The sequence below is a fragment of the Vicugna pacos genome, chromosome 30 (assembly GCF_048564905.1).
Source record: "Vicugna pacos chromosome 30, VicPac4, whole genome shotgun sequence".
NCBI classification, from domain to species: Eukaryota; Metazoa; Chordata; class Mammalia; order Artiodactyla; family Camelidae; genus Vicugna; species Vicugna pacos.
Genome location: NC_133016.1, coordinates 11,654,459 through 11,680,174, shown reverse-complemented (window position 1 = coordinate 11,680,174; position 25,716 = coordinate 11,654,459). Strand labels below are relative to the sequence as shown.

Genomic DNA, 25,716 nt, shown 5'->3' with positions numbered 1-25,716 from the left:
CTTCAAGCTTTTCCTTTCTCATCGTTTCTATCCCTTCGAGCAGATGCGTTTTCTAAGTAGTTTCCCACTGTCCTCTCTTTAGTTCTAAAAGGTCCTGCATTTCCCATTTTTTTGGAGGATTGTAATCAATAAGGAAAGAATTTGGCCAGTTGAATGGAAATTTGGGTTTATTAGAACAACTGGCCACAAGTTCAAAGGGAGAGCTGAATAATTTGGCTTTGAGGACACAGAAAAGCATGGACCTCTGCCTTGAGGGCTCCTGTTAAGGTAATTCTGTTCCAGTGACTTCTGGTCGTGTTTTGCAGTGTTCATTTCCAGGTCCCAGGAGAGGAAATCTACTATGCCTGAGTTATAGCAGGTGTTTCTACAGCACCACCATGTCCCGTTGGCAGAATTGTGAGGGGGGTGGTCATCTCGGTGTGTCTGTTGCACGTGTTGCTGTTTCATCTGCTTATATATCCCATAATTTCCCTGAGATACCTGGCCACCCAGAAACTCTGCAGCATGTATTATCTGAGGACTTACTTTTGGGACCAAAAAAAAAAAAAAAAAGAAAAGAAAAGAAACTCACGTCTTTTTTCTCATTCAAAGGGAAATGTTGAAGTTGGTTAAGGTAGAAGTTTTGTACTTGTTTTGAGAAGAGAGTGGAACTGTCATTAATTATGTGACTGCAAGTGAAGTCAATGAGATAAACTTACGGAGTATAAATAACCTAGTCTGTAAAAATCAGTCAGTAAGCTTCAACAAACTTTTGTCTTTCTTCTTTCTCCTTTCTTACTGCTTTAGCTATAGTCACTTTTAGAGTATCTCCCTTTACAGGCTTGGATAAAGGCAACTAATTACTCTTAATCATGAAATAAATCACCTACTAAGAAAAATTAAATAATGCCCCAAAACAAACTCTTTTTTTTCTTTAAACATTTTTTATTGAGTTATAGTCATTTTACAATGTTGTGTCAAATCAAAACAAACTCTTTAACATAGATATATGGAGATTATATACGTATGACCATACAGTAATCACATGATATATATACAGATACACATTGTACCATATATATAAATCATAATCCTTGAGGGAAATATCTCATAATCTTGTAGAGTCTGTTTGAGTCAGCTTGTGATTTATAATTACTAGGAATTCTGCTTGATAGGGTACAATTTTGTTCCCATAGAAAAGTAAGTGTTGAACGCTAAAGGTGCTAATGTTTATAAAATGAACTGTAATAAATGATTTTATAACCAAACGCATTTTAACCTTCTTTCCACAAAACTAAACTTTGCATAGTTTATGTCAGAATTTTTATAACTTTTCTGAATCATATCATTTTGACATTCAGTCATTTTTAATATTTCTTATATTCCTTATTATTAGTAGTAATATAAGTATAACTCCTATTTGAACACACACGGTTGAATGAGCATAACTTGCAAGGTTTAGTTGCATCATGTTTTGAGCTTCTGATTCCATAGTCTCTCAGATTTCATGTGCTCTCTCTATTCTGCCTGAGTCTGAAAACTACTGGAGAAAATTGCCTGGTCATGTCTTTTGATGTCATTACACCTCCTGACTTTCAACCTCAAAAGGACAGTCCAGGGCATGTGGTGATTTCTTTACTTGTCTTTTTAGTCACACTTCTTTTCTTTTTTCTACAAGCTCCTCCTGTTGTTCAATCTCCTCCCTCTTCCCTCTGCTCCACCATCTTCCTCATCTGGTCCTCCCAGTCTCCAGAGGAAAGAGAAGCCAAGGTATTTGATGTTTTCAACCATATTTTTACCTTAAGGGTGTTTAGATTTGTATGACTTGATTCTACAGAAAAGATAGGGCCAGACAAGCTTTGTGTTGAACTGTCTCTTTTACAGAGCATTCAAAGGCATATATTGTATGTGCTGTGTCATAGTGTTGAATAGGAGATGAGTTTACAGAGATATTTTCATCTACCTCCTTCGGAATAGGGGTAGCCAATAGCATTGCTCAGTGGTTTTAAGGAAATTTAGTGTGGGGTATTTTATCATTGGCTACCTTGGGACTCCTCTTTTGTTATGTCGTCTTCTTTCTTTTTTTCTGCTCTCTTCTTTTCTCCTTTTGGTTTTCTTCTTCCTTCTCTCACTTTTTTTAATCCCTCAGTCCCTTCTTTCTTAGGTTGACTTTTTTTTCTGATATCCCTCTCTATGTTTTCAACCCATATATGTGGTGGCATAAATTCTTAATTTGCTTGAAAGTAGCTTCAGAAATCTGAGATAAGAATCGTGGTCCTGGCTGATTTCAGCTCAGTTGCACAGTTTCCTTCTCTCTTATCAAATTCAGTTAAGAAGACTGAAAAGGGAACCCCAGGGCCCATGTACATCATATCAACTGCTAAGTATAAAATGTCACATGGGGTAGAAAGTAGTAGTAGCTGTTTTTTTCTTTTCTTTCTTTTTTTAAAGTTTTCTTTTTTTTTTTCAGAGGGGAGGTAATTAGGTTTATTTACTTATTTATTTTTAATGGATACAGAGGATTGAACCCAGGACCTTGTGCATGCTAAGCACGCACTCTACCTCTGAGCTGCACCCTCCCCATTCTTTCTTTTTTTTAAAATCACGGTAAGAACATTTAACATGAGCTTTACCTTCTTAACAAATTTTTAAGTTCGTAGTACACTATTGTTAACTAGAGACACAATAGTGTACAACCATTTTTAAAGAGTAACATAAATTATAATTTGTGTTCAATGACTGAGAAAATGGCTAGTGAATATGAAGTAGAGCCTTGACAGATGGAGAAGAGCCCCAGAGATACGTTCCTTGATCTCATCAGTGGGCAGTTAAAAACATGAGAGCTAGTGTTTGTTGCAGTGCATTTCCCATAATAAGGGGAAACTGAAATCTAAGGGAACTGAGCGAAGTAGGTTGGCTTGTATAAAGACTCTGTGGATTCACGCTTGAGAGGACTTGTGTATGCAGATGTTGTAGCGAATATGCAAATATTCCTCAGGGGTCACTCCAGCTACCATTCTCCCATTCTCACTAATAGTCCCCTGATATCTTTTGGGAAATTCGCCCACCCCTCATGGGTTAGCACTGTTTGGTGGGAGACAGTTGGCTTCCCATCAGCCTGGCTGCAGTGAGTCATCCAGGGACAATACAGGAGGACGAATCCCAATACCTGGGCAGGAGACGCCTTTGCTTTCTCCCACTACGTGATGTGAGAGTGAAGGCTCTGAAACAGTGGCAGCCACTTTTGTGGTTCTGGATGGAGCCCTGGAGCCCCCTGGAGGCCACTGTGCAGAGCCTGTGGCTGGAGCTACTGCAGGAAGCAGGCTAGAGAAACAGACTGAAATTGAATCCTGAGTATATTGCTTGAGCCTCTAGATAAAGCCTCACCAGAAACCACCCATGTTAATGAAATGTTGAAGTGTGTGAGCAATAAATTGTCTTCATTATTTAAAATCTATTCCTACTGTATCATAGCCATAAATGATAAGAATTGTTACCATAGATAAAAAAAACAAGAGAAGGGGATGCATCTAACTCTGTATCGCCAAACACGTGCATTGTACCATTGACTAAATTAGATGAGAAATCTTGGGAGCAATCTAATAACAGTAAAATTACTCAGGGAATATTAGGGTTGCCCTGGATTGACAGGAAGGAGATCAGCTAGAAATACCATTTTAAGTGGCAGCTGAACTCTAGAAGAGAACGACTCAGGAAAAAGAGATGTGATGAGCTAAGACATCCATGGGACATGCACCTGTGACAATGGTAGCAGAAGGCACATCCTGGCAGGAGCTACATCAGCCAGCATTTTCACCTGTTGTCCTTTGTAAACTGAGAATCTGCCCATCTCTAGGAGGCTGAATTTGCCTCTTACAAATAGATAATACTTAACCACTTTAAAACGTTCCTCATACGGAGATGAAGCTTGTCGAACGTGGAGTTGGTACCAGCTTACTACGGTGTTAGGGATGAAGATTTTCTCAGAATGACTGGATGATGGCAAGATCCTACTATTTACAACAGACTCGTGAAATAATCCAGATCTCTCATGGCGAAGACCTTACTGTTTCACAATATGTAGCTGATTTCCATAGAGCTGCGAAGCTGTGGCCTCCCAGGTGAGGACTGGGATGTTGTGGGAGGCCCGTGAGAGAATCACCTCATGGGGTGGAGAGTCCTCTGCTGCCCCCATGAAAATGTCTTTTTCCCTTGTCCTTGTGTACTGGAGACTGAGTACAGAACGCTTTTACGAAAGTAAGTTTCACAGGCATCTAGCTATTCCTTCCTGGATAATGAATATTTTACCTGAAACAATGGGAAAAGAATATTTTTTTTTTTTGCTAGCAAATACCCTGATGACACGAGCCCTTATTTAGAAAGGACTGTTTTTTGTTATGTTTCTGTGAGGACAAAGAAACAGACAAATAAAATGAAAGGAGAAGCGTGTCCCAGCGAGTTTATAATAAATTCCAAAGGAGCGGAAAAAAAGGAATGAAAAACCTGGCACGAGTGGTGTCCAGGAATAGTCTCCTGCTGGAGAAGAGAGCCTCTCACTGATCTGCCCACAGTCCCTGAAGGAGCAGTGCCAGCTCTGAAGCTCAGAACAATTTGGTAATTGGAGGATGCGACCCTTAGGCCATGGACAGTACTCGTCGTTGGCATCATGCTTGAAATAAGCCATAAGCTCCTGGGGTACATGCTGTCTTCTGCTGCTCTAAAGTTTCCACTCCCTTGTGATTAGAATAATCAGATTAAGATCTGGCATACCCCATTTCCTCCATTGTAGGTTAAATTAATCCAGTAGCCTTGATTCATAAAGTTCCCTGAAATTCTCATTAAGCTTCCCCACTGTGGTGCTTCCTGCCAAGTGATGTGTGCCGGTCTGTTCATTTTCTGACCAGTCATTGATATTTATTTGTGACTTATTTCAAAAATGATAGACCACTGTGATGAGTCTGTATTGAAGTTTTTCTGGCTAATTGATCTTTCTTCCTCTTAATGAGTCACTTTTTCTAAAATTGAAGCCACCTGGTGTATAAATCCCCAGTTGGCACTGTTTCCCAGACCTGCGATCCCAGCGGACAACCTCTGCTAACTAGGCTTCTTACAGGTTGTGACAAAGCCTTTCAGTGTATCCACAAGTAGCAGGCTGTGGGTAACGGTTAACAACTGCATTTCAGGACATTACTGACATAAATGAAATAAACTCGTCTCAACTGGTCCATTTTCCACACCTCTGGACACCAGTTTGCGTGGTGTGTGTATGTGTATGTATTCAACATTGTCCTTCAGAATTCTCTGTATATATTCTTTCATATTTTCCTTCAAAGATGAAGGCCTCTTTAACAGTCAGTATTTAACTTTATTTCAGTCTCTCTAAATTTGATCATCTTCCTTTTATCTAAAATAATTACATAACGGCGAGACCCTGTTTTTAGATGTTTACAATGAAATATATTATGTAGCGAACATCTAAATAAAAATGTAATGCTGTAATGCAGGGCCATTAACCAAAGTGTCAAAACGCATGAATCAAGCAAAAATAAGCATCCTGTGACAACCGCTGAAGCGGTCTCTATGCTAATAAAGGAAGAAACGGGGAGGCTGTCGGCCCATCAGTGCTTGATGGGTATTGTTGTGGGTTGTTGACCTTTCTGCTCTCACTTCGGGGAAGAATTTTAGTAAAAGGAGAGTTTAGCCAGGATCTTATCTGTCCCACTTGTCCACATTTGTGTGTGTGCTGACGTCTCCTTTGCTTTGTCTCATGCATTTCCTATCACCGATGTCCGAGAGGGCTGGCCCTCCCCTTTCTGCTGCCGAAAGTACACAGCTATCGGTGGTCTCAGCATGGCTCTGCCAGGTCCCAAAGTTTACGGTCCTGGCAGCTGGGGCTCCAGCTGTCCAGTTTGACATGTAGGAGGGCCATGTATGAGTGGATGGCCCCTCCTGAGTGGGAGAGACGTTCACTCCAGACAGGAATGATAGAAAGGCTATTCTGAAGGGACCTTGTGCTCCGAACAGAAAGGGTGAGTAAGCCTAGACCTTACTGAAGTCCCTGACCCCACGTGGGAGCTGAGCTGGTCACTCTCCCTCTGGGGTAAGGGACGCGTTGGCATTTCAGATTCATCTCCTGGTGATTGGAAAGGTCCAGTCCCAACATAGAGCTCTTCACCCAGCTGCTTTATGGTGTAATGAGGGGAAAATAACTCAGAAGAAAAGGTGAACATTTATGGGAAATTATGGGAAAGTGATGTAGCTGTACTACTGAGAATTTTCAGTAAATATTCAGTATTTTCAGCCTCTTAGTCTGTATTGGTTCTTTGCCTCTGCATAGGCTCTCCCTTGAAGCTAATCCATTTTGAGAAAATTACCGCTTGGAATTATATGCCCCATTCTATTCACTACAGCTTGTTAATAGAAGAGTCTGTATTCTGTTTCCACACCGCTTCATCTCCCATTCTACTTCTCTGTCTCCGTGTGAGATCCAGAGCATCTGGTATCTGCTTCAGTATTTTACTGGAAATTAGCTCTTCATCTCATGTTTTCTATTTTTTTCATAATTTCATCAAAACCTTAGTCATCTTTGCAATTCTATTCCCAGATGAAATACACTAAATTTCTAGTTGGAAAATTTTCTGAACACTGTTTCAGTTCTTTCTTTACTGAAATGACTGACAACTCGTTCCTTATGACTCACTCCTGCCTCGGCTTCAGTTGTATCACCCTTTCTAGTTTTTCTTTGACCTCTGTGATCATGACTTCATGGTCTGTTCTTTGTTCACTAACTGCTTCAATACTGCTATTAACGGGCCATCCTGTCTGAGCTTTTTCCCTGCTATTTTTGCACATTTCTTCATTCTTTCATCAAATATCCACTGAGCTCTTCTCCCAGACAAGCTCCATTCTAGGTGCTCGGTGAAGACACTGGATATATTTTAATGATAAGGCCAATAATATATCCTGATGGATCCAAAACAGGGTATAAGACAAAGAGAAATTAGTGGTGACTCTAGAGATTTCAGTCTGAGTCACTGGAAGGATCCAGCTGCCATCACCTGATGTGAGCAAAGCAGTGGGAGAAGTTTTGGGTGGAAATACCAGGGGTTCAAAATAGACTTGTAAGTTTGGCATCTGCTGTGTTTTGTGTCTCCCTAAAATTCATAGCGGAGTCCTCATGTGGTAGTATTTGGAGACCGGGTCTTTGGAAGGTAAATAGGTCATGAGGGTGGAGCTCCCATGATGGGATTAGTGTTCTTATAAAGTGGGGAAGAGGGTTAATTCTCTCTCTTCCCTGTGATGCTACCGCTAGAACACAGTCATATACAACCAAGAAGAATGCTCTCACCAGAACTGAACTCCCTGGTGCCTTTATCTTGCACTGCCCAGCCTCCAGAACTGGGAGAAGTAAATGTTTGTGCTTTAAGCCACCCAGTCTGTGGTAATTTATTATGGCAGCTTGAATTAAGACAGAGTTTGTTTTAGAAAGCCAAGTATAGATGTTCAGAAAATAGTGGAAGTGATCCAAATTGAAGCTATACCTTTGGGAGTCTTCAGAATAGTGACAGTATTCAGTGCTTTGAGACTGGTTGAAACGACCAACGAGAAGGGAACAGCGCAAAGCACTGAGCTGTGGAAGATTCTGTTGTGAAGTATTTTGGGGAAGAGAGGAGGAATCTGAAAAGGAGACTGAGAAGACACTTTTGAGGCAGGAGGAAGACCAAGGATTTTGGTGTCCTGAGAACCAAACACAGTGAGAAAATTAGAATAAGCTGATCATTGGCTTTGGTCATTGGAAGCATCTTGGTCATGTTTGCAAGAGCAGTTGTAGTGCCGTGATGGGGATGAAGGCTCCACCGGAATGAGATTAGGAGACAATGGGAGGAAGGAACTGCAGGCTGCAAGATAGACTGAGGGACCCCTGTACTCTTATCTTCCACTATCTCTGCACCTGCTTCTATTGAATTTATATATATGTATGTCCCAGACTTCTCTGAGCCTGCTTTTTAAACAGGTTTGTTAAAAAAAAAAAAAGAAAGAAAGAAAAAGCCCACCAAACCCAAATTAACCACTCTTGTCCTTGTCTTCCTGTCTTGCCCAACAGGAATTATAAATCCACAGAAGTCAGTTTTCTTGCCATCCTGCCCCACTGTATAGACAGAAAGGCCCAGCCACTTATGTCAGGCTTTTATGCACCTGAGCTGTTTTCAGAATCTCACTTATTTCATTTAATCTTGGAGTGAAAACACAATGTGACTAAACTTTGGAGTTTCTGTTCCTGGGAGAATGATGAAATGATGAAAACATAAGGAGAGTGAAATGAAGTCAGATTTGTGTCAAGGAACACTCTTGTTTTAGACATATTGAGTTTTAGGTGAAAATAAGACATTGATTGATGTGGAAAATGGAGATGTGATGTCTTCAGGAGGAAGACTAGAGGGAGGGCGGAGGTGAAAATGTATAGATTTTCTTTCCAATTTTGACAGTAAGTAGCTAACAGCTATATAGGCAATAGGTACAAATGATAACCAGAGCACAGTTTTCAGCAATACAGAAATCACCCTATGTAGACAAAATCTCAAAAGAATTACTCTAAAGCCTTCTTGCTTTCTTTCTGAATGAAAGAACTCAGTAAAAAATATGACTATTATATGTTGTTTTAAATGAAATCTCCAGGATGTTGTGAGGTTTATGTAAAATTTACATGTGTAGTTTTTAATGGGGCCATTTTGAAGCTTTAATATTACAAATAAAATAACATTTTAAATTGAGGACTTAAACTTTTTGCTGATATAATTTTAACGTAATTTTCCCCCCTCTGGTGGAATTATGACCAAATTTACTGTTATATTTTCACTTTTAAGTTATGTTCAGTGATGGTTTGGATTTAAAAGTGAAATTTCTCGCACTGTTTAGAATGTTAGGTTTAGAAATCAGACCATAATAGTGTCATTTGCAGCTGAGCCCCACACAGAACCTCACTGAATGGTTCACTGATTGAGTTGCTGAAATTTTCCACTTGGCTCTGTATTTGAGGGGCTTCCAGGTGTCCCTCGGCAGTGAAAACACTGTTAATAATGGTAAACTATGATTGTCAATTTCATTAACCCAGTGCCCAATTCAACCATGAGCATTGCAAGCTTTGCTTTTTTTTTCCTTCGAAGTGGTAGCATTAAATTGAGCTAGGAATCCTTTATTTTTGTTCTATGCAAATATAGTTTTTGCATGCTCCATCTCCGTAAGCACATTAAAAAGTAAATGCATTATATTCATTTCATTTTCATGTAGTATTGGAAAGATACAAAAAAGTGTATGTCATAGATTTCGAAGTTGCGCAGCATAATATTGAAGTGTACATTAAACCCATTACTCAACACAAGAATTAGAACATTACTGAAGCCATCGAAACAACCTGTGTCTTCCTGCCCAATTCCACCCACTTACCTCCCTTGAATTATTTTGGAGTGTTTAAAATTTCTTTTTTTTTTAATATTTTTTATTGAGTTATAGTCATTTTACAATGTTGTATCAAATTCCAGTGTAGAGCACAATTTTTCAGTTATACATGAACATACATACATTCATTGTCACATTCTCTTTCTAAAATTTCTGTATACTTAAATAATATATATATATAGAAATTTTTTTTTTTTACTTACTTTGCTTGTTAGAAATAAATGAAGTTGTGAGAACAGATTGGAATGTGTTCCTGTCTCCTGGTACTGGGGAGGCGAGGATATCCAAGAGTCTCACCATTTAACTTCTTCTAGGATCTAAGCTCTGATAACCTTTTGAGCACAATTGGATGAATCATTAAAATAATTGATGACAAGCTCTATAGTACTAGATCCTTTCAATTGATGTAATTTTACATTATCTAATATTTATCATTGTTAACTATATGACAAGACAGTGGATATTATCTTCATTTCAGGTTAGATTATAGATGCTCAGGAAACCTGCCCAAAGTTCTAGAGCTGGTAACCCTGGGATCTGAACCACTATTCTGTACTCCAAACCCTGTTCTCTTTCTACCTTCAGACACATAGTTTTGATCAATACACGATAACCTAATGAGTGAACATCAAGGTGTGACTATAAATTAATGATTTATGGCTCTTTTTCAAGGGTTTACACAATGTCAGCTCGGATAGTTTTTTGGCACTAACATTTAAATTAATGGCGTAAAGTTTAATGAGTAGCAAATCATCTTTGAAGAAATGGGCTAATTGGTTATTTCATGTTTGACATGGTGTCTAATTAGCTTTTCCAGTGTTGAATGTGGCTTTGCAAATTTTAAAACAATTAGCATTATTGGTGATAAAAAATTATCCTTTTAGAATGCAGGTATGTCTGTGTATCTACTATGTTTAGATATATCCATTTGTACAAACATTCTGTCAAATTCAAGGCAATTATTTAAAGTAGTTTAAGAAAAGATACATAATTAAGTCCAGGGCCTACATATGTTTATTAATAATGTTGAGAGATAGCAAAGCTAGTAAGTCTTTATTCATGCATGGGTTTATTCATTTACTTTGTATTTTTAAAAAAACTAATAATTATCATTTTTGAGTGCCTGTATGTGTTGGACACTGTTTTGTTGAACTTTAATTTTTGATCTTGTAATTGTCTTTTATCCTTTTAAGATTACCATCAGACAGGTATTATTATGCATTTAACAATGAGAAAATGAACTTGAACAAAATCTCACAGCTGAAAATTAATATAACCATAACTCCATCACAGGTCTGTATGGCTAGAAAGCTGCACTTGTCTACAGGAGAAGGCTCTTAAAATCTGATACAGGGAAGTATGAATGGGGGTCAGGAACTGAGTCTTGGGTTTTGATGCTGCCACTGACTTCACATGTGATATTAGACAATGTCTCTGAGTCTTAGAGAGTTGGATAAGATGATATCTAAGATCTGTTCTTGTTCAAAACTAACTTATTTTGTGTTTACTCTTTCTCCACATATCATTGGCAGTTTGGCAGTTGCATTTCCATTAACTGTCCTTCTGTTGTAATGCTTGTGTGTCTTAATATTACCACCCTTAATATTATTATCCAGGAATAATCACTGTGAATCGCTCATGAGTTATTGAAAGTAGTGTGTGGGAGGTACAGAAGTAGACTGGTGGTACTTTCTTTAGCTAGTTGGTATCACACTAAATATTCTGTTTTGTGTATTCCTTGTAACATAAAGCGTAAGTCGATACTTACTCACATGTTATTAAATAATTCTTCAAGAATGTTTTAGTAATTGCAAAATACTTTGTTTGGACAACAGAGACTTTTGAAACAGATGGGGGACACGTGGGACTCCTTGGAGCTTTGGACTTAAAGTCGAAGTGTTTGGCTAACTGCTAAGTGAGCAGAAATGAGATACAAACCTTGTTCTTGCAAATTATGGCTACACCACTTTCTAAGTGAACAGCAAGTCTTGAAAGTCACTCATTTCACCAGTGGAAGATATCGTTTCTAATATACTTTATATTTAGTTGAGCTTTCTAGTGAGAATTTCAATAAAGGGACCTGGTGCTGCTTAGCAGCCACATTTGGTGTGTATGCTCCTGACCAGCATAATGTAAATGCTACCTAACTACCCTTAACAAAGTATTAAAAGAGAGACATGTACACCACAGTATTTGTACTGAAGGTTTTAAAAGTTAATTTCTGCTCCTTGATATGAGTCAAAAACTTTATGTTCAGACAAAAGTATTTTTATAGCAGCTTTATTCATAATTGCCAAATTTTGGAAGCAAGCAGGATGTTCTTCAGTAGGTAAGTGGATAAACTGTGTTATAGCTATACAACGACATACTATTTAGCACTAGAAAGAAATGAGCTACCAAGCCATAGAAAGACGCGAAGGAACCTTAAATGCATGTTAACGAAGTGGAAGCAGCCAATCTGAGATGGTCATGTACTGTATGATTCCAAGACATTCTGGAAAAGGCAAAGCTATGGGACAATAAAAGGGTCAGAGGTTGACAAGGGTTAGGAGGGGAGGGATGAATAGGTGGAGCATAGAATATTTTTAAGACAGTGAAACTATTCTGTATGATACTGTCATGCATGTCATTATATATTTGTAACAACACATAGAAGGTACGACACCTATGAATTAACTCTAATGTAAAGTGTGGACTTTGGGTGATAATGATGTATTCCTCTGGGGGGAGTTTTGGTTTTACTGGAGAAAGAGGAAGTAACATAACAGAAGAATGTTTGGAGAACAGGAAGTAATGAGTAAGACACTGTCTTAGCACTTAAAGAACCGGAAGTCAATACTGTGCCCTGGGCTTATAGGGGAAGACGGCCGAGCACAGAGGTTCATGACTAACGCTCATCCTGTCACTGTGACCTGCTCTGGGAGGAGGTGTGAAAGTCAAGCTGAAGGGGCCTGATTTCCTTTCAATGGGAGGAGTGGGCTGGCTCTAAATGCACAGAGCAGCATCTGAACTGACATCGGAGAGAGAAATAGAATAGATTGAAAGGGCAGCCACCATCGAAGATGGGCCAGGCTGATAGCTCTCTTCTGTGTCTCCAGTCCCTGGGATTTCTCACAGTCACTATGTGAAATGATGCACAGAAATCGCAGCAAAGACAAAAATGCCATCTATGTCCTGCTACAGTTTTGGGCTCTGACTGTTGGTTTTGTTTGTATTTAAATCCTCACATTTATTTTTGCATCAGAATAGAGGGATTGTAGTGAATCAAGCTTCAGTAACACCTTTCATGTGTAAACTTTAACTTCACTGTTACACTTTAATGTTTCCACGTGAATGCTGAAAGTGTTTCTTGGGACTTGCTGTCAACATGTAAAAAACATTAAGATTTGAGTAAAGAGGTACCTTTGCATGTTATCTCTGCCCGTGAGCATTTGAAGACACTGTAAATTAAATCAAACAATGGTTTATGTGGTAATCCTCAGCCTAATATATTTTCTTTCTTTAAGTACATGCAGATTGAAAAGTACAGATTTTGGTACCCAGTAGCCAAATTTGTGGGATTATTTGGAGCGAAACAAGTATTTACTCTCTAAAATATGGTTGTGGTAGGCTAATTTATCTCTTGACATCCTCTGGGGTTCCGGTGGCGCATTTCTTTCTGCTTGTAAAGTACCAACGTCAGAAGTCCCCCCACTCCTTTTTTGGGGGGATATTTACAAATATTGCCTGAAAATACTTGCGCTACAGGTTTAAAGTTAAAATCCTTAATAATGACTACTTAAACTCCAGTTCAGAAAATCAGCAATAAGTAAACTGCAAGTCACTTTGATGTGAAAAGTGGAAGAACTCAGTACGAACTGTGTAGTTTTTAGAAGCCAGCTCTCAGTGCAGCACCACCTTTTCTGGACATCTCAGCAGACTCTCTGGATCCCCAATTAAAGGAGCAGAAAGGCCTGATGCTCTGTTTTCATTAGGGGTGGTTGGAAACAGTTTGGTGTCAGGAAGTTTAGCTCTCCATGTTAACTTAGGTCTCCCAGAGCACGTTAATCCCCATGGCTGCTGTGTTCTCTCCCAGGCTGGGTTGCCTGCGTGGCACATCAGCCTGCGTGCTTGGGCAAATTAATCTCTGTCTCTGTGGAAACATAGATAGTTTTCTGACTCAAAATAGTACCCCCGCCCCCATTTAGTAACTCTTTTAACAGCTCCCAATAGAAGCTTCATTTCTACTTCTGCACAAAGAGAAAGGACAAATTTTATTAAATGACTTGAAATTTCAGCTTTAAAAAAAAATGATTAAGCATCTGACCTTTAGTATTTCTCCCCTAAATGCTAGAATTGAGTCTCTATACTTCAGTGTTGTGGAGTGTAATATAAGAAACCATTCATTTGATATATTTAATGAAGCTGTGATTTCCATGTTCCTAAAACAAGCAAAGTGTCAAATCCTTATGAATAACAAGAAAGAAACAGTGTTAAACTTTTCATAAGGACTTCTTTCTTTTTTATAAATCCAGAGTGCCTACAGCCGGTAAAATAGATTAACATTTTACAGTCAGAAAGTAGCATGACATTAAATATACACCGAGACCGGGCATTTTTTTCACATCAAAAATTATAGACTTAAATTTGCACAATAGAGTTTCTCAGCCGGTGCCTTACACAGAAGAAAAAGCTGTTGCAGAAGCACACTGTTCAGATTGTACAAGAATGAAAGTCTCTTAGGCGTGTTTTTAGCATCTCCACTGTCCCCGTTTAATATCTGCCAGACAGATCACACAGGCCACCTAGGGGATAGCAGCAGATGATCTCTTTGAAGGTTTTCCTCAGTTCTTGGCTCCGGAGTGCATAGATTAGAGGATCGATGATGGAATTGCACATGATCAGAATGAGATACAAGTTAAAGTGAGACATGAAGCACACACAGTATGGATTCTGGGGACAGGAGATGTAGAATATTAAATGCAGGAAGAAGGGGGCCCAGCAGACAACAAAGACCCCAATCAGTATGGTCAAGGTAATCGCCCCCTTCATGTTGGCACCTTGGCGGACGGTGCCAGTGCCGGGGAGGACAGCGATCCTCTTAATGTGAAGTCTGGCCATGAGGAACATGTGGACATAGAGGGAAGCCATGAGAGCCAGCATGGTGAAGAACATGGTGATGAGGCAGATGATGACAGCACTGCTGTCTGAGTAAATGATGAACAGAACACCCGACACCGTGCACGCTGCCCAGATGCAGCTGATGATGATCCCAACCCGCTTAACCGTCATTATGTTGTGATACTGGAGAGCGTAAAAGATAGTAAAGTACCTGTCCACTGCAATCGAAAGCAGGCTGCAGATTGATGCAAGCAAGGAGCTACAGATCACCGAGTCAATGACATTATCAATATTCACTGTGAAGCTTTGTGTGTCCGTGTCTGTGCTGTTCAGTAGGGTGATGACAATGGTCTCTGACCCATTGGAAACACTCACCAACATATCAGCCACGGCCAGGCTGCAGATGAAAAAGTACATGGGTGAGTGCAGATTCTTGTTCTTGGCTATTGCCACAATCACCAGAATATTCTCCAACAAGCTTATGACACCCAGAGTCACAAACACCTCCGGAGAGACAAAAAGTTGCTCGTAGCACCCTCCATCAGAGTAGCCTTTGCCCAGGGACTCACTGGCATTGCTGTGCAGTCCGTAGGTGCTGCGGTTCCAAAAGTGGAGGGAAGTGTGCATTCCATGGCGATGGGTAGAGTTCATCCTGCGCCAAGTGGATTCAGGTCCCCAGTGAATGGCTCGAACCTCCTGGGTCAGGGAGCGTCAGTGATTTCCCCCAGGTCTTTATCTGTCTGAAAGTGGTGAGGCTGAAACTGGCATGCCTGCTGTGAATAAAAGTCACGTGCTCCAAAGCTTGAAATGGAGTTTTCAGTCTCTTTCAGGTACCACTCTGATCACCATCACTTTGAAATCTTAGGCTTCAGGCTGCTCATTCACAGTCCAGTCTGCTGTTTGCGCTTTCTGTTCTCACCTTCACTTTAACTTTAGTCTCATGCATTCAGGTCTTTTCAAAATAATTTTCTTAGTGGCGGCTGTGCTATTGGGAGACGAACCTGTGTGCACATTCTCACATCAGCTGCCTCTCAGGGGTGTCGGTTCCCAACCTGAAGCTTCGCTTTGAGTGTTAGTAGCTGCTGCTGATTTTTATGGTGTGTGAAGGAAAAAAAAAAAAAAGCTGTTCAGAGTGGCTCCTCCTCTGCTTCCTTCTGACCAATCCAAGTCCAGTGGTGTCTGTGAGACACGGATGATGTCCCAGAGATACAGACTGCAGGGCAGAAGCTTGTGGAATCGGGAAACAAGCAGGATGGGAGAGACTGAATTTCCCTTTTCAAGTTTTCAAGGAAACCAACTTGGTTCTCAGAGGACATTCTTTGATACCACACAAGCCATCTTGGGGCATCCAGGTTTATTCCTGCTTAAAGGATATGTGTGTGTGTCTGTGTGTGTGTTTTCCTGAAACAGATACACTGCGTTTTTGGCCAGGACATTGAATTTATTTACCCTCTCAATTTCTTCGAATTAAGAACCCAGGCAGTAATGCTTCAATTTTAAATACTCGAAACACAGGGAGAATATTTATGCAGGAGATTACGCTGTGGATGGAGGGACTAGGTAAGTAGCTACATTTTGTCACAGGGCTTAAGAAGGAGTTGTTTCCTTATGCACTAGTATCTGATATTCCTCCATGGCAGAATTACTTTTCTCATAGCTGGAAAAGTTTTTTTTTCATTCACAGTATTTAAAAACCATATAGTGTTGAACTATGTTTGCTCTGAACTCAGAAAGAAAAAGCTCAATAACTAGGCAGCACTCAGGTTTTTAAAGCATTATTGAAGTTTGCTTGATATACAGAACATTGCACGTATTTAAGGTGTGCATTTTAATGAGTTTGGACATACGCATACGTCGCCGATATCCTCATCACAATCAAGATACTAAGCATATCCATCACCTCCAAAAATGTCCTTCTGTTCTTTTGTGTTTTCTTTTTGTGTGTGATAATAACACTGAACGCGACATCCGTCCTCTTAACCTGTTTAAAGTGCACCATACCGCATTATTAACTGTAGACAGTATGCTGTACAGCGAAGCTCTAGAACTTACTCATCTTGCAAAGCTGCAATTGTATCCCCATTGGGCAGCAATTCCTGGGCAGTGGTCTTGGCAATGATTTCTTGGAATTGACACCAAATCACAGGCACCAAAACCAAAAAATGGGCCAGGAGGATTACATCAAATTAAAAATCTTTTGAACAGCAAAGGAAACAATCAACAGAGTGAAAAGGCAATTTACAGAATGGGAGAAAATATTGCCAACCATCTATCGAATAAGGGGTTATTATCCAAAACATGTAACTGACTAAAAGGAACTGAATAAGCCAAGTTAAAGATAGGCAAAGGGCTTGAATAGACATTTCTCCAAAGAAAACATACAGATGGCCAACAGGTATATGAAAAGGTGCACAACAGTACTAATCATCAGGGAAATGCAAATGCAAATTGGTATCAGAATGAAATACCATCTCACACCTGTTGGGACGGCTGTTATTAAAAAAAAGAAAAGACAGCAAGTGTTGGCTAAGATGTGGAGAATTTGGAACTCTGCCTTTTTTTTAAGGTGGCCTATCTACTTCATTAATTGAAGTCTTTCTAAATTAAACCCACACATACCTTAACACTTATTCAAGCCAAGATAGGAGGACGTTAGTTACATGTCAAGAGTTTCTGAATGTTTTGCTTAAGCTAACTTCAAAAGATTGTGAGAAAGATACTTTTCAAATTAACTAAGCTCTAGGCTATGAAGTTTTATATAGTATATTTTCCTTGCTGTGACTGCTTTTGCTTTCAGCTCTTATCATTTGTGCCCACTGATAATAGGGACAATCAGAAAGGATTATTTCAAAGTTAAGTCCTCAGTGATTCAGGTAAGGGCATTATCTTCTTTCCCATTTGTGACAGAGGCAATGTGAAGTATTATTCCTGAGCATGGAGTTAAATTGACACCTTCCATCCATCCCTGGAATTGGGTGGGACTAAATTCTAGCCAGTGGAGTGTGGGTAGAAGTGAGAGCATTATGTATCTCCTTCATGAGAGTCTACGTGTTTTCTCTCCAGTCAGTTCGTAGATGAGTGCAGAATGTCTTTGAAGCCTCATGTTACAGATGTTAGAACCGTATCATGGGTGGAGCCTGGATCTCCGAATAGCTGCACGGAACACAACTCACATCTCCATCTCCCTCCACACCATTGCCCACTAACTACACTGAACTTTGATACCAGCAAACAATAAATACCACTGTGTTAAGCTGCTGAAATATTGATATTTACCTGTTGCAGTAGCTACCATTAATTGCCTTGACTTTCAAACTTTTAATGGAACTATTACAAGCAGCAAACCCAAATTACACGAAAATCCTTCCTTCCCCCCGTTTTAGATTTGTGTAAGTAGTGAATTACCTAAAAGGGAAGCAGTGGGGAAGAAATCTGTTGAAATGTTTAAGCATCAGAGAGTCAACTCCTGACTTTGGGTTCCCTACTTCTCTTGGTGACATAATTGTTTCTTAGACTTAAAATTCAGAGTATTTTTGACTCGTCCATCTTTCTCAAAAATCCCTACTTGAAATCACTTGTAAAATACCTTCAATTCTATCAGTGCGTCTGAATCCCCTTTTTCTCCTTACCAGACTCACTTCCCACTTTTCTTCTTCATGAAAACTTCATTGCAGTCAAACTTGCATGCAAGATGGCATGCATGCTAGAGATTTTTCTAAGAGTTTACTCTATTTCCTCTGCTTGGAATGCTGTTCCTTTATGTTTGTGAATTATCATTATTTTGTAACACTTGTTAACAGGCATATTATACTTTATATATAATTATATAATAGACAAAATTAGTTCTTGAAAACAAAACTTTTTTTTTCCTTAGCTTTTCACCAAAAAAGGATTTAATTTCTAGGCACTGTGATCACACTGAAATCCCAGAAAACCATATACATTTAAAATCTCAAATTTGATTCTTTGATGTAGATTTTTAAAAACCTATGGTTAATCATGCTGAAAAGATAACATTTTGTCATCTGTAAGGAGGAATTTTAATTGTCTGGCTTAGCTGAGCTCTGTATGAACCAGAAGAAATACAGCCAGCAATTCTAGACACTTTAATGGTGTTTTTGAAAATTTATTGCAGATTTCTTTTTTTTTAAGTACACACAGAATTGAGTTAGATCATAATATATTTCTTTTATGAACATAATCCTTGTTTTACATTTTGTGACAATAAATATGAAACATTGGTAAAGAGAAGTATTTATCAGACTGTGCTACACGGAATCTTATTTTTAGGAGGTGTTAATGTTACTCCCACCCCAGAACGAAGGAGCAAACAATTTTGGAAAACATTGCAAACTCACTGCCTTCTTGAAGTTTCAGAGTTTACATTAGCATGTGAAGTTTCTGAGAGCGTTTACTAGAAAAAAATTCAGTATTGCTTAACCCACTTATTTCCTGAACATAGAAGCTATCTTCTCCCACTTTTGTTTTTCAAGTACCTGTTACACTCAGTTCTGTCATAATGATCATTTTGAAAATGCAGATTTGTTCCAAACTTGATTGATGTATCAGGGAACATTTTGAGCGTAATGCAAATACTGTGTTTGTTTTTGCACAGTTTTGTACAGGAGACACAATAGGTGAATTTGGAAAACCACACTCAGCCCTTCCAAGACTCACACACATCAGACATTTGCCAGTTACCTCAGTCCATGGACTTGTGTAATGACACAACCCACCGCACCGGGTGTCGCAGCTTCTTGTGAGGTTTCAGATACTCCTTCTTCTACTTCTTCATTGTAACTCACAAGCAGTAACCTTTCTGAAACCCACTTCCTCAAGCAAACTGCTGCAAGTCTTTTTCTAGGTAAAGTGCCATATTTATTGCAGGTTTATGTATTTAACGATTAAACGTCTATAAATCTGTTCCTATCTTTTTTTTTTAATGTGTCACTGATGAAGTTTATGAGTATTGTGTGCCTAAACCCATTTTCCCCCATAAGTCCCAGCCATTTTGTTGGCATGATTTTCTGTAGCACACTGATTTTTAGAACATATAATGTCACATTAGAGCAGACCTAAAGGTAACATACAGTTTGGGAAATATTTATGTAGAACAAATTATTCTGAGTACAAAATTCTTACATATTTAAAAGTGTTTAATGATTACCATGTGTACCATGAAATAGAATCCTTATTTATAAAAATGTATCTCTAATGTCCAATTCTTACAGATTATTAATAATTAGATAATCGTGTACTTAACATGAACATTTTATTGTCAGTTAAATAGGAATCATTTTCTCTTTAGATTATGATAGTTATATAGTTTTAAATTTTCTAAATAATATTATATGGACTACAGACATTTCTGGGTTGAAATCTGTGTTTATAATGATTTTTAATAGAAAACAAGGATTGTTCTCTGTTGTGTTAATTTAAATATATCATTTGTTTTCAAATCTTTCAAAATTAGACAACACTAAGATTGTATAACTTTTATTAAAATGCTTTTAATCCTAATAAGATATTATTAAAATATTATTCTTTATAAAACTGATACTATACAACATGAATTTGTTTCAAAATGTTAGAAACTTCTCCTTTAAAAAAATCATTCTCATTTGACTTAACAGCAATAGCTGTATGATTTTGCTGCCTTTATTTTAAACCCCTTTCCAGTCTATTTAACTTTCCTTTTTTCTTTTGCTCCTTCTGTCAACCAGTATTTTACTGAGCACGTATTATTGTCCAGGTATGGAGGCAAATAAGTCATGCTGTCTGTCACAGAGGAACGTTAGTATAGGTGTCATCTAAATGGGAGACTTAATTGCAATGCCTGCCTATTGTGACCAGTGATGTAATGATACTAATGGGTAGAAACAGTCTCTGCTTGGGTTGATCTGAACTCGTTTATTGGAGGTGTTTTATTGAGGTGGGAATTGGAAGAAGGTAGGATATAGCTGGGTGGAAGAGGGGCGGAGGGGAGATTTCAAGGTGGATGGGATAACCTCTGTAAAATCAGATTGTGTGAAATAATACTGCAAATTTGAGGAATGACAGATACTTCGGCATGGCTGGAGCACACAAAGGAGAGGCAGAGAAAAGTCTGGAGTTAGCCAGGGACAGGTCCTCTAGGGCTTTGCATGTCATGCCAGGGGATTGGAACTGCCTTGGCCTCTGTAACAACATGTTAAAAGCTCGAATGAGGCCCACGTTACCTTCAGGATAAAGAGCTTCAAAGCTGAAGGAGTAACATGATAAGATTTAGGAAAAGCACAGTGTGGAATTATTATGGAGAGTAAAAGTAAGAAATGAAGTTAGTAATTAGTAACTACTAAGTGAAGTTAGTAGTAGTAATTACTAAGACACGATTACAGCAGCCCACACAAGAGTGTGAAGACCGGAGGTAAGCCAGCAGTTGTTTGCTGCAGATAAGACTACTGATCAGTCAGGAATGGAATGAGGAAGAGAAAGGAATCTTCAGTGCCCTCCATTTTTAGGGTTGGCTAAATGAGTGGATGTTTGTGCCATTAATCTGGTAGAGACATGGGTTGGTTCTCTCAGTCTCCATTTGAACCTCTTTCAATTTGGAGTTTAGAAAGCTAAAATCTATACTATATGCCCAGATTCCCTTGCAGCCTGCATTTTGTATGTGAATTACTTTTCTCCAATTAGATGTATTCTTGAGAGATTTGGAAAGCATAGGTGATATGGGAGTCCCCTCCCTGTAGCCCTAGCAGCTGACTGACGGGATCTGCCCCATGTGAACTCTGGCATCAGGTGGCTCCACCTTCAGGTGTCGGGTCACCTCTTTGTGACTCAGGGATAAGCAGAACCAGCAGCGACCTTCTGATCTGTGGACCGCAGATCAGGTGGCGTAAAATTTGGATGAAGTAAAACAGTTGAAGACCTGCGGCCATTCCAAAGTTTTCTAAGAATCTATTTTCTGTGTTAAGTCTCTTTCTACTTGATATACCCCGAGTGTGTCTGTTTTCTGCACTGAGTCATGATTGTTAGACCTGATTAAGGAAGCCTTTTCAGAGGCAAGATGCATTTAGTTTTTAAAATTTTGAATTTGAAGTGATTATTTGAGACGTCTAAAGGGAAAGAGCATAGAGCATAGAGTCCCGAGGAGCAATCTGGTGTAATGATGCCTATTTTGCTTGTAGTAGATACGAGGCTGTGCTGAAAGCTGTAGGCTTCTACTAGAATGGGAGATAAAAGGGAGTTATGAACAGGACTGTGGGGAACACATGTATTTAAGGGGCCAGTGTAAGGAAAAAGTAGGGGAGGGCGACTGTGTTAGTCTAGAGATCTTCTGGAAAGAAGATACCCAGATCGGATTAAGTGTGTATGGTTTTATTGAGGAAAAGACTTGAGGGAAAAAATGAGAAACGAGCCAAGAAAAACTGAAAAAACAAAAACAAAAACAAAATAACTGTCAAATCACAATTCAGGCCTGTCCTTGAGTGAGGAGAGAGGGAAGAAAGGCTAGGTGGAAGCATTCTAGATCTGCCATGGAGTCTGGGGAGGGTTGCCCAGACTATTTGGGGACCCTCAAACTAAAGCTGCCTTTCGGAAGTGTCCTGTGTCTCCCAGTGATGGACCTGATTCAGTATCCTTGCTGCGCATGGTGGTTGGCTGGGAGCACCTGTGGGAAGTGTGATCTTGGAGCAAACGTGGCAATGAATTTCAGGGAGCAATAGCAATGGTCAGTTAAGCTCTCTGTAGTTGAAGTTCTGCTGGCACATTTGCATGGCTGCCACAGAGCCTGAGAAGTGGTCGGTGGGGCACAAAGAGAAACGGGAGAATCTATGAATAAAGAATTTAAAGGAGATAAAATGGGCAGCAGGTGTAAATCCAGCAGAGCTGTCGAGTGAAATCAGAATTGGTTCTTTTTTTTCTTGAATCAGTGTGGCCCTTTTTAGAGTGTATTTTGTTCACAGTATCTTTAATGATCAAAATTTGACTGAAAAATATAAACATATAGTTCCTGTCAGATCAATAAATTCTCACTAATCCTAATAACACTTAAAAATAAAATAACCTACTGCTAATTAGGTTTATTAGAATAACTATATTTGTGTGTCTGGGTAAATGCTCTGTGTATGTGTAATTTCTTTCTCCAAAGTTATGATAATAATAATAATATAACTTCAAAACTCACAGTGAGGATTATATGCGTTAATATATATGAAGCATTTTGACTAGTGCCTTGCACAGAGTAAATGTTATACAAACATTAGTTGTATTTATTTTATACTTTTCTAATGTAAGATTTTTATGGCTGTATAGTCTTTCTGGGGATTGTATATTCTGCAGAATCCACTTTTTTTTTTGGCACACTGTGACCATGGGAGCAATTTTTAAAGACACTACAGATACTGAATTTGGTTTCTAATCTGTGTAGGCACTGAAAACAGTTCCTCTTTGTGTACAAACACTCTGTGATACTTCGTATATCACTACACTTCTATTTTTAGTACAGTGATAGTTCAGAATGGCACTATTTAATCACTTCATGCTCAGTAACATGTAGGCTACAGTTATACACCCAGAAGGGCTCATTTGCTTATTTATAAATGGAGAGCCGGGGTTTGCTGTATGGTAGTTACAGGAGATAAATTCTCCTTTGCAAGGAATCTGATGTGGTCTTTGTCCCAATGAGTTGTTTGAGAAGACCTAGTTTTTGCTTTTTAATGGATTTTCCCTAAATTTAGGGTGTGGGTGAAGAATAGAAGGATATTTAAAACCTTTTTGCCTTGGTAGGCAGATAGAGTATGCCTTGTTTTATTAACCCTTAACTAACAAATACGCCAAAAACCTAATATTTGTTTAGTGTGTCAGTTTTCTATGTGTAGTGCAGATAGTCTCAGAAAATTTCTTATAAATCTAATCTGCTAATTAAATTTTAATTGGTTTTGAATTGATTCTGGATTCTAATTGCTTTTAAATTGAAAAAGACTTCTGCCATTTCCTACCCCAACTTCTCTGTTAGTTAATAAAGAATCTGTTTGGATATTATAATTGAACCTCTACTTAAATAAAATTATGATAAACAAATTTGTCATAAAACTTGGCACTCCTGTAATGGAAAAGAAATTAAAAAAAAATATGTGTGTATGTATGTATATGGCTGAGTCACTTTGCTGTGCACCTGAAACTAATATTGTAAATTGACCACACTTCAATAAAAAATAAGAATTAAGTAAAAAAAAAAAAGGGGGCATTCCTCCATTTTATTTTGTTTTCTCGTGGAGCATGCCTCAGTAGGTGTGTGTTGTTTCCCAGATTTTAATTACTTCTGGTGATAGAGAGTTGATAGTTTTGTACAATATTACACACTAGGATCTTGGCTTTTCCAGTGACTTGCAAAATAAGATATTGTAAAATAACTAAGTTCTGTGTGCCTTAGTTTATTTAATATATAAGGAAGAGAAGCAGAAATGTAACCTCACCGTGTTGTTAGAAGAAAATGTACAGGAATGCCCTTGGGAAGTTTTGTAAAAATCAGTACCTATAAATGGTGAGTTTTGTCATTTCATGTATGCAAGAGATTTTAGACTCCCTGTGATGTCGTGCGACACCTAACCAAAGCATTTTGACTGTTCTCTCATGAATTATTTTTATTCCAGTTGCTTTTGGCCAGAAGTCTTCACTTTATTAAAATTTCACAGGTAACTTCAAGGACACATGAAGTACCTTCTCCACTTGAGCTCAGTATGTGTCTGAATGTCTACTTCTTACTAGATTCGGGAGGCAGTATTGCTCCCACACCCCTTCAGCCAGATTTTTGCTTGGATGGAAGGGAAGAAATAGTGACAGAGTCTGACTTTATAGCGAGGTCTGAGATGTCAGAAATGACCATTCCTGTGTTCCGGTGTGTGAGGTAACCAGAGACCAAGTGTTAGCTGGTTACTGCCACCCACCTTTTTTCCAGGCAGACTGGTAGTAAGGAGGAGAGAATTTTACCCAGGTTACCTCTAGTAAGGGGGTTTAATTGTGAGGCTGTATCATGGGTTGAACTGCTGTTTTAGAAACCAACTGTTACCTCTTCAGTTTGGTCCAAAGCCTGCATAGTTTCTTTCTCTGTGTTCCCCCTTTTCATCTCCCCCCCCCCCATCTGGATTTCTAATCCTGCACCTCTACCTTCTGTATAACCCAGTCTCAGCCTGTCTTGGACCGTGTAGGGCTTTAACACTGCCTGATGGAAACTTTGTGCGTTCAGTGCCCACTGGTAACTGCCAAGGTCTTTCCATGTTCAGTTCGGATCCCTGAGAGGGTAGATGCCACAGCATGTCACAGGCCACAAGCCAGCACATGGATTAGCTCATCGGATGTAAAGTGCCATCCCCAGGTCCAGTTAGCTGTGATGGGCACAGGACAAAGTGATACAAGGTAGGTTTCCATGTGCATAAGGGAGGTAGCCTGGGTAACCTCTCGTAAAGGGTTTGGTTATGCACGATGGACTGTGGGTGATGCTCGGTACAGATGTCCTGGCCACAGCCTCTGCCCTGCCCTCTTTCACTGGTTGCACAGATTGTCAAAGAGCCAAGGAAAATGCTGCAAGCCTGCTTTAAATATTTCAGGTATGGAATTGATTTGTATTCTACCCTTACCTAGGATAACCTCCTTGAAACATTTTTGATAGATTCATCACCCAGTTCTCAGATATCTTTCTGTTTAATATGTGTATAGCCCTGAAGCTGACTTGATTACTGAAAAAATAATAGTGATTGTACAACTGAAGAGAATTTCCAGATACACATGTGTCCCCCGAATTTTAGTACAGATGCAGACAATGACATTGGAAGCAGAATGCTACAGTATAGAAAAAAATCATTTGAAAGATTATTTAGATTTATTTTATACCTATATATTGGGTGAATTTTGAATAAAAAGATTTATGTTAATTTTTCAGTCAATTTTTGCTGTCTTTAAAGAGAAGTAAAGTAAAAAACTAAAGTGAAAAACTGAAGGCAGTTAAAAAGTATTTACTTCCTCTAAAAATAAATAATTCCTTGGTCAATATTATCTTCATTAGTTAAAACATGAGATTCTATGTTTTTAGGAAAAACTGGTACTGTGAAATTAATTAGAGTGATTATTCATCCCAATTTGCTAGAATGTATTTGAATTGCCAATTCTAATAATTTGCAGCTGATTGAAAGTTAATACATA

The 25,716-nt window shown here is 38.9% G+C and overlaps 1 protein-coding gene across 1 annotated transcript; it reads right to left on the bottom strand.

The window, feature by feature from the left end:
- Window positions 1-13,579: 13,579 nt before the first annotated feature.
- Window positions 13,580-15,714, bottom strand: MC4R (melanocortin 4 receptor). The gene has a single exon (XM_006205735.3). It carries the CDS (start codon window positions 15,184-15,186, stop codon window positions 14,188-14,190), a length of 999 nt encoding a protein of 332 aa, XP_006205797.1. The 5' UTR covers window positions 15,187-15,714; the 3' UTR covers window positions 13,580-14,187.
- Between the last annotated feature and the right edge of the window lie 10,002 nt (window positions 15,715-25,716).

What these genes read in the sequence shown, in the direction of transcription:
- MC4R (XM_006205735.3), bottom strand. Translation starts at nt 15,186, where the DNA reads ATGAACTCTACCCATCGCCATGGAATGCACACTTCCCTCCACTTTTGG.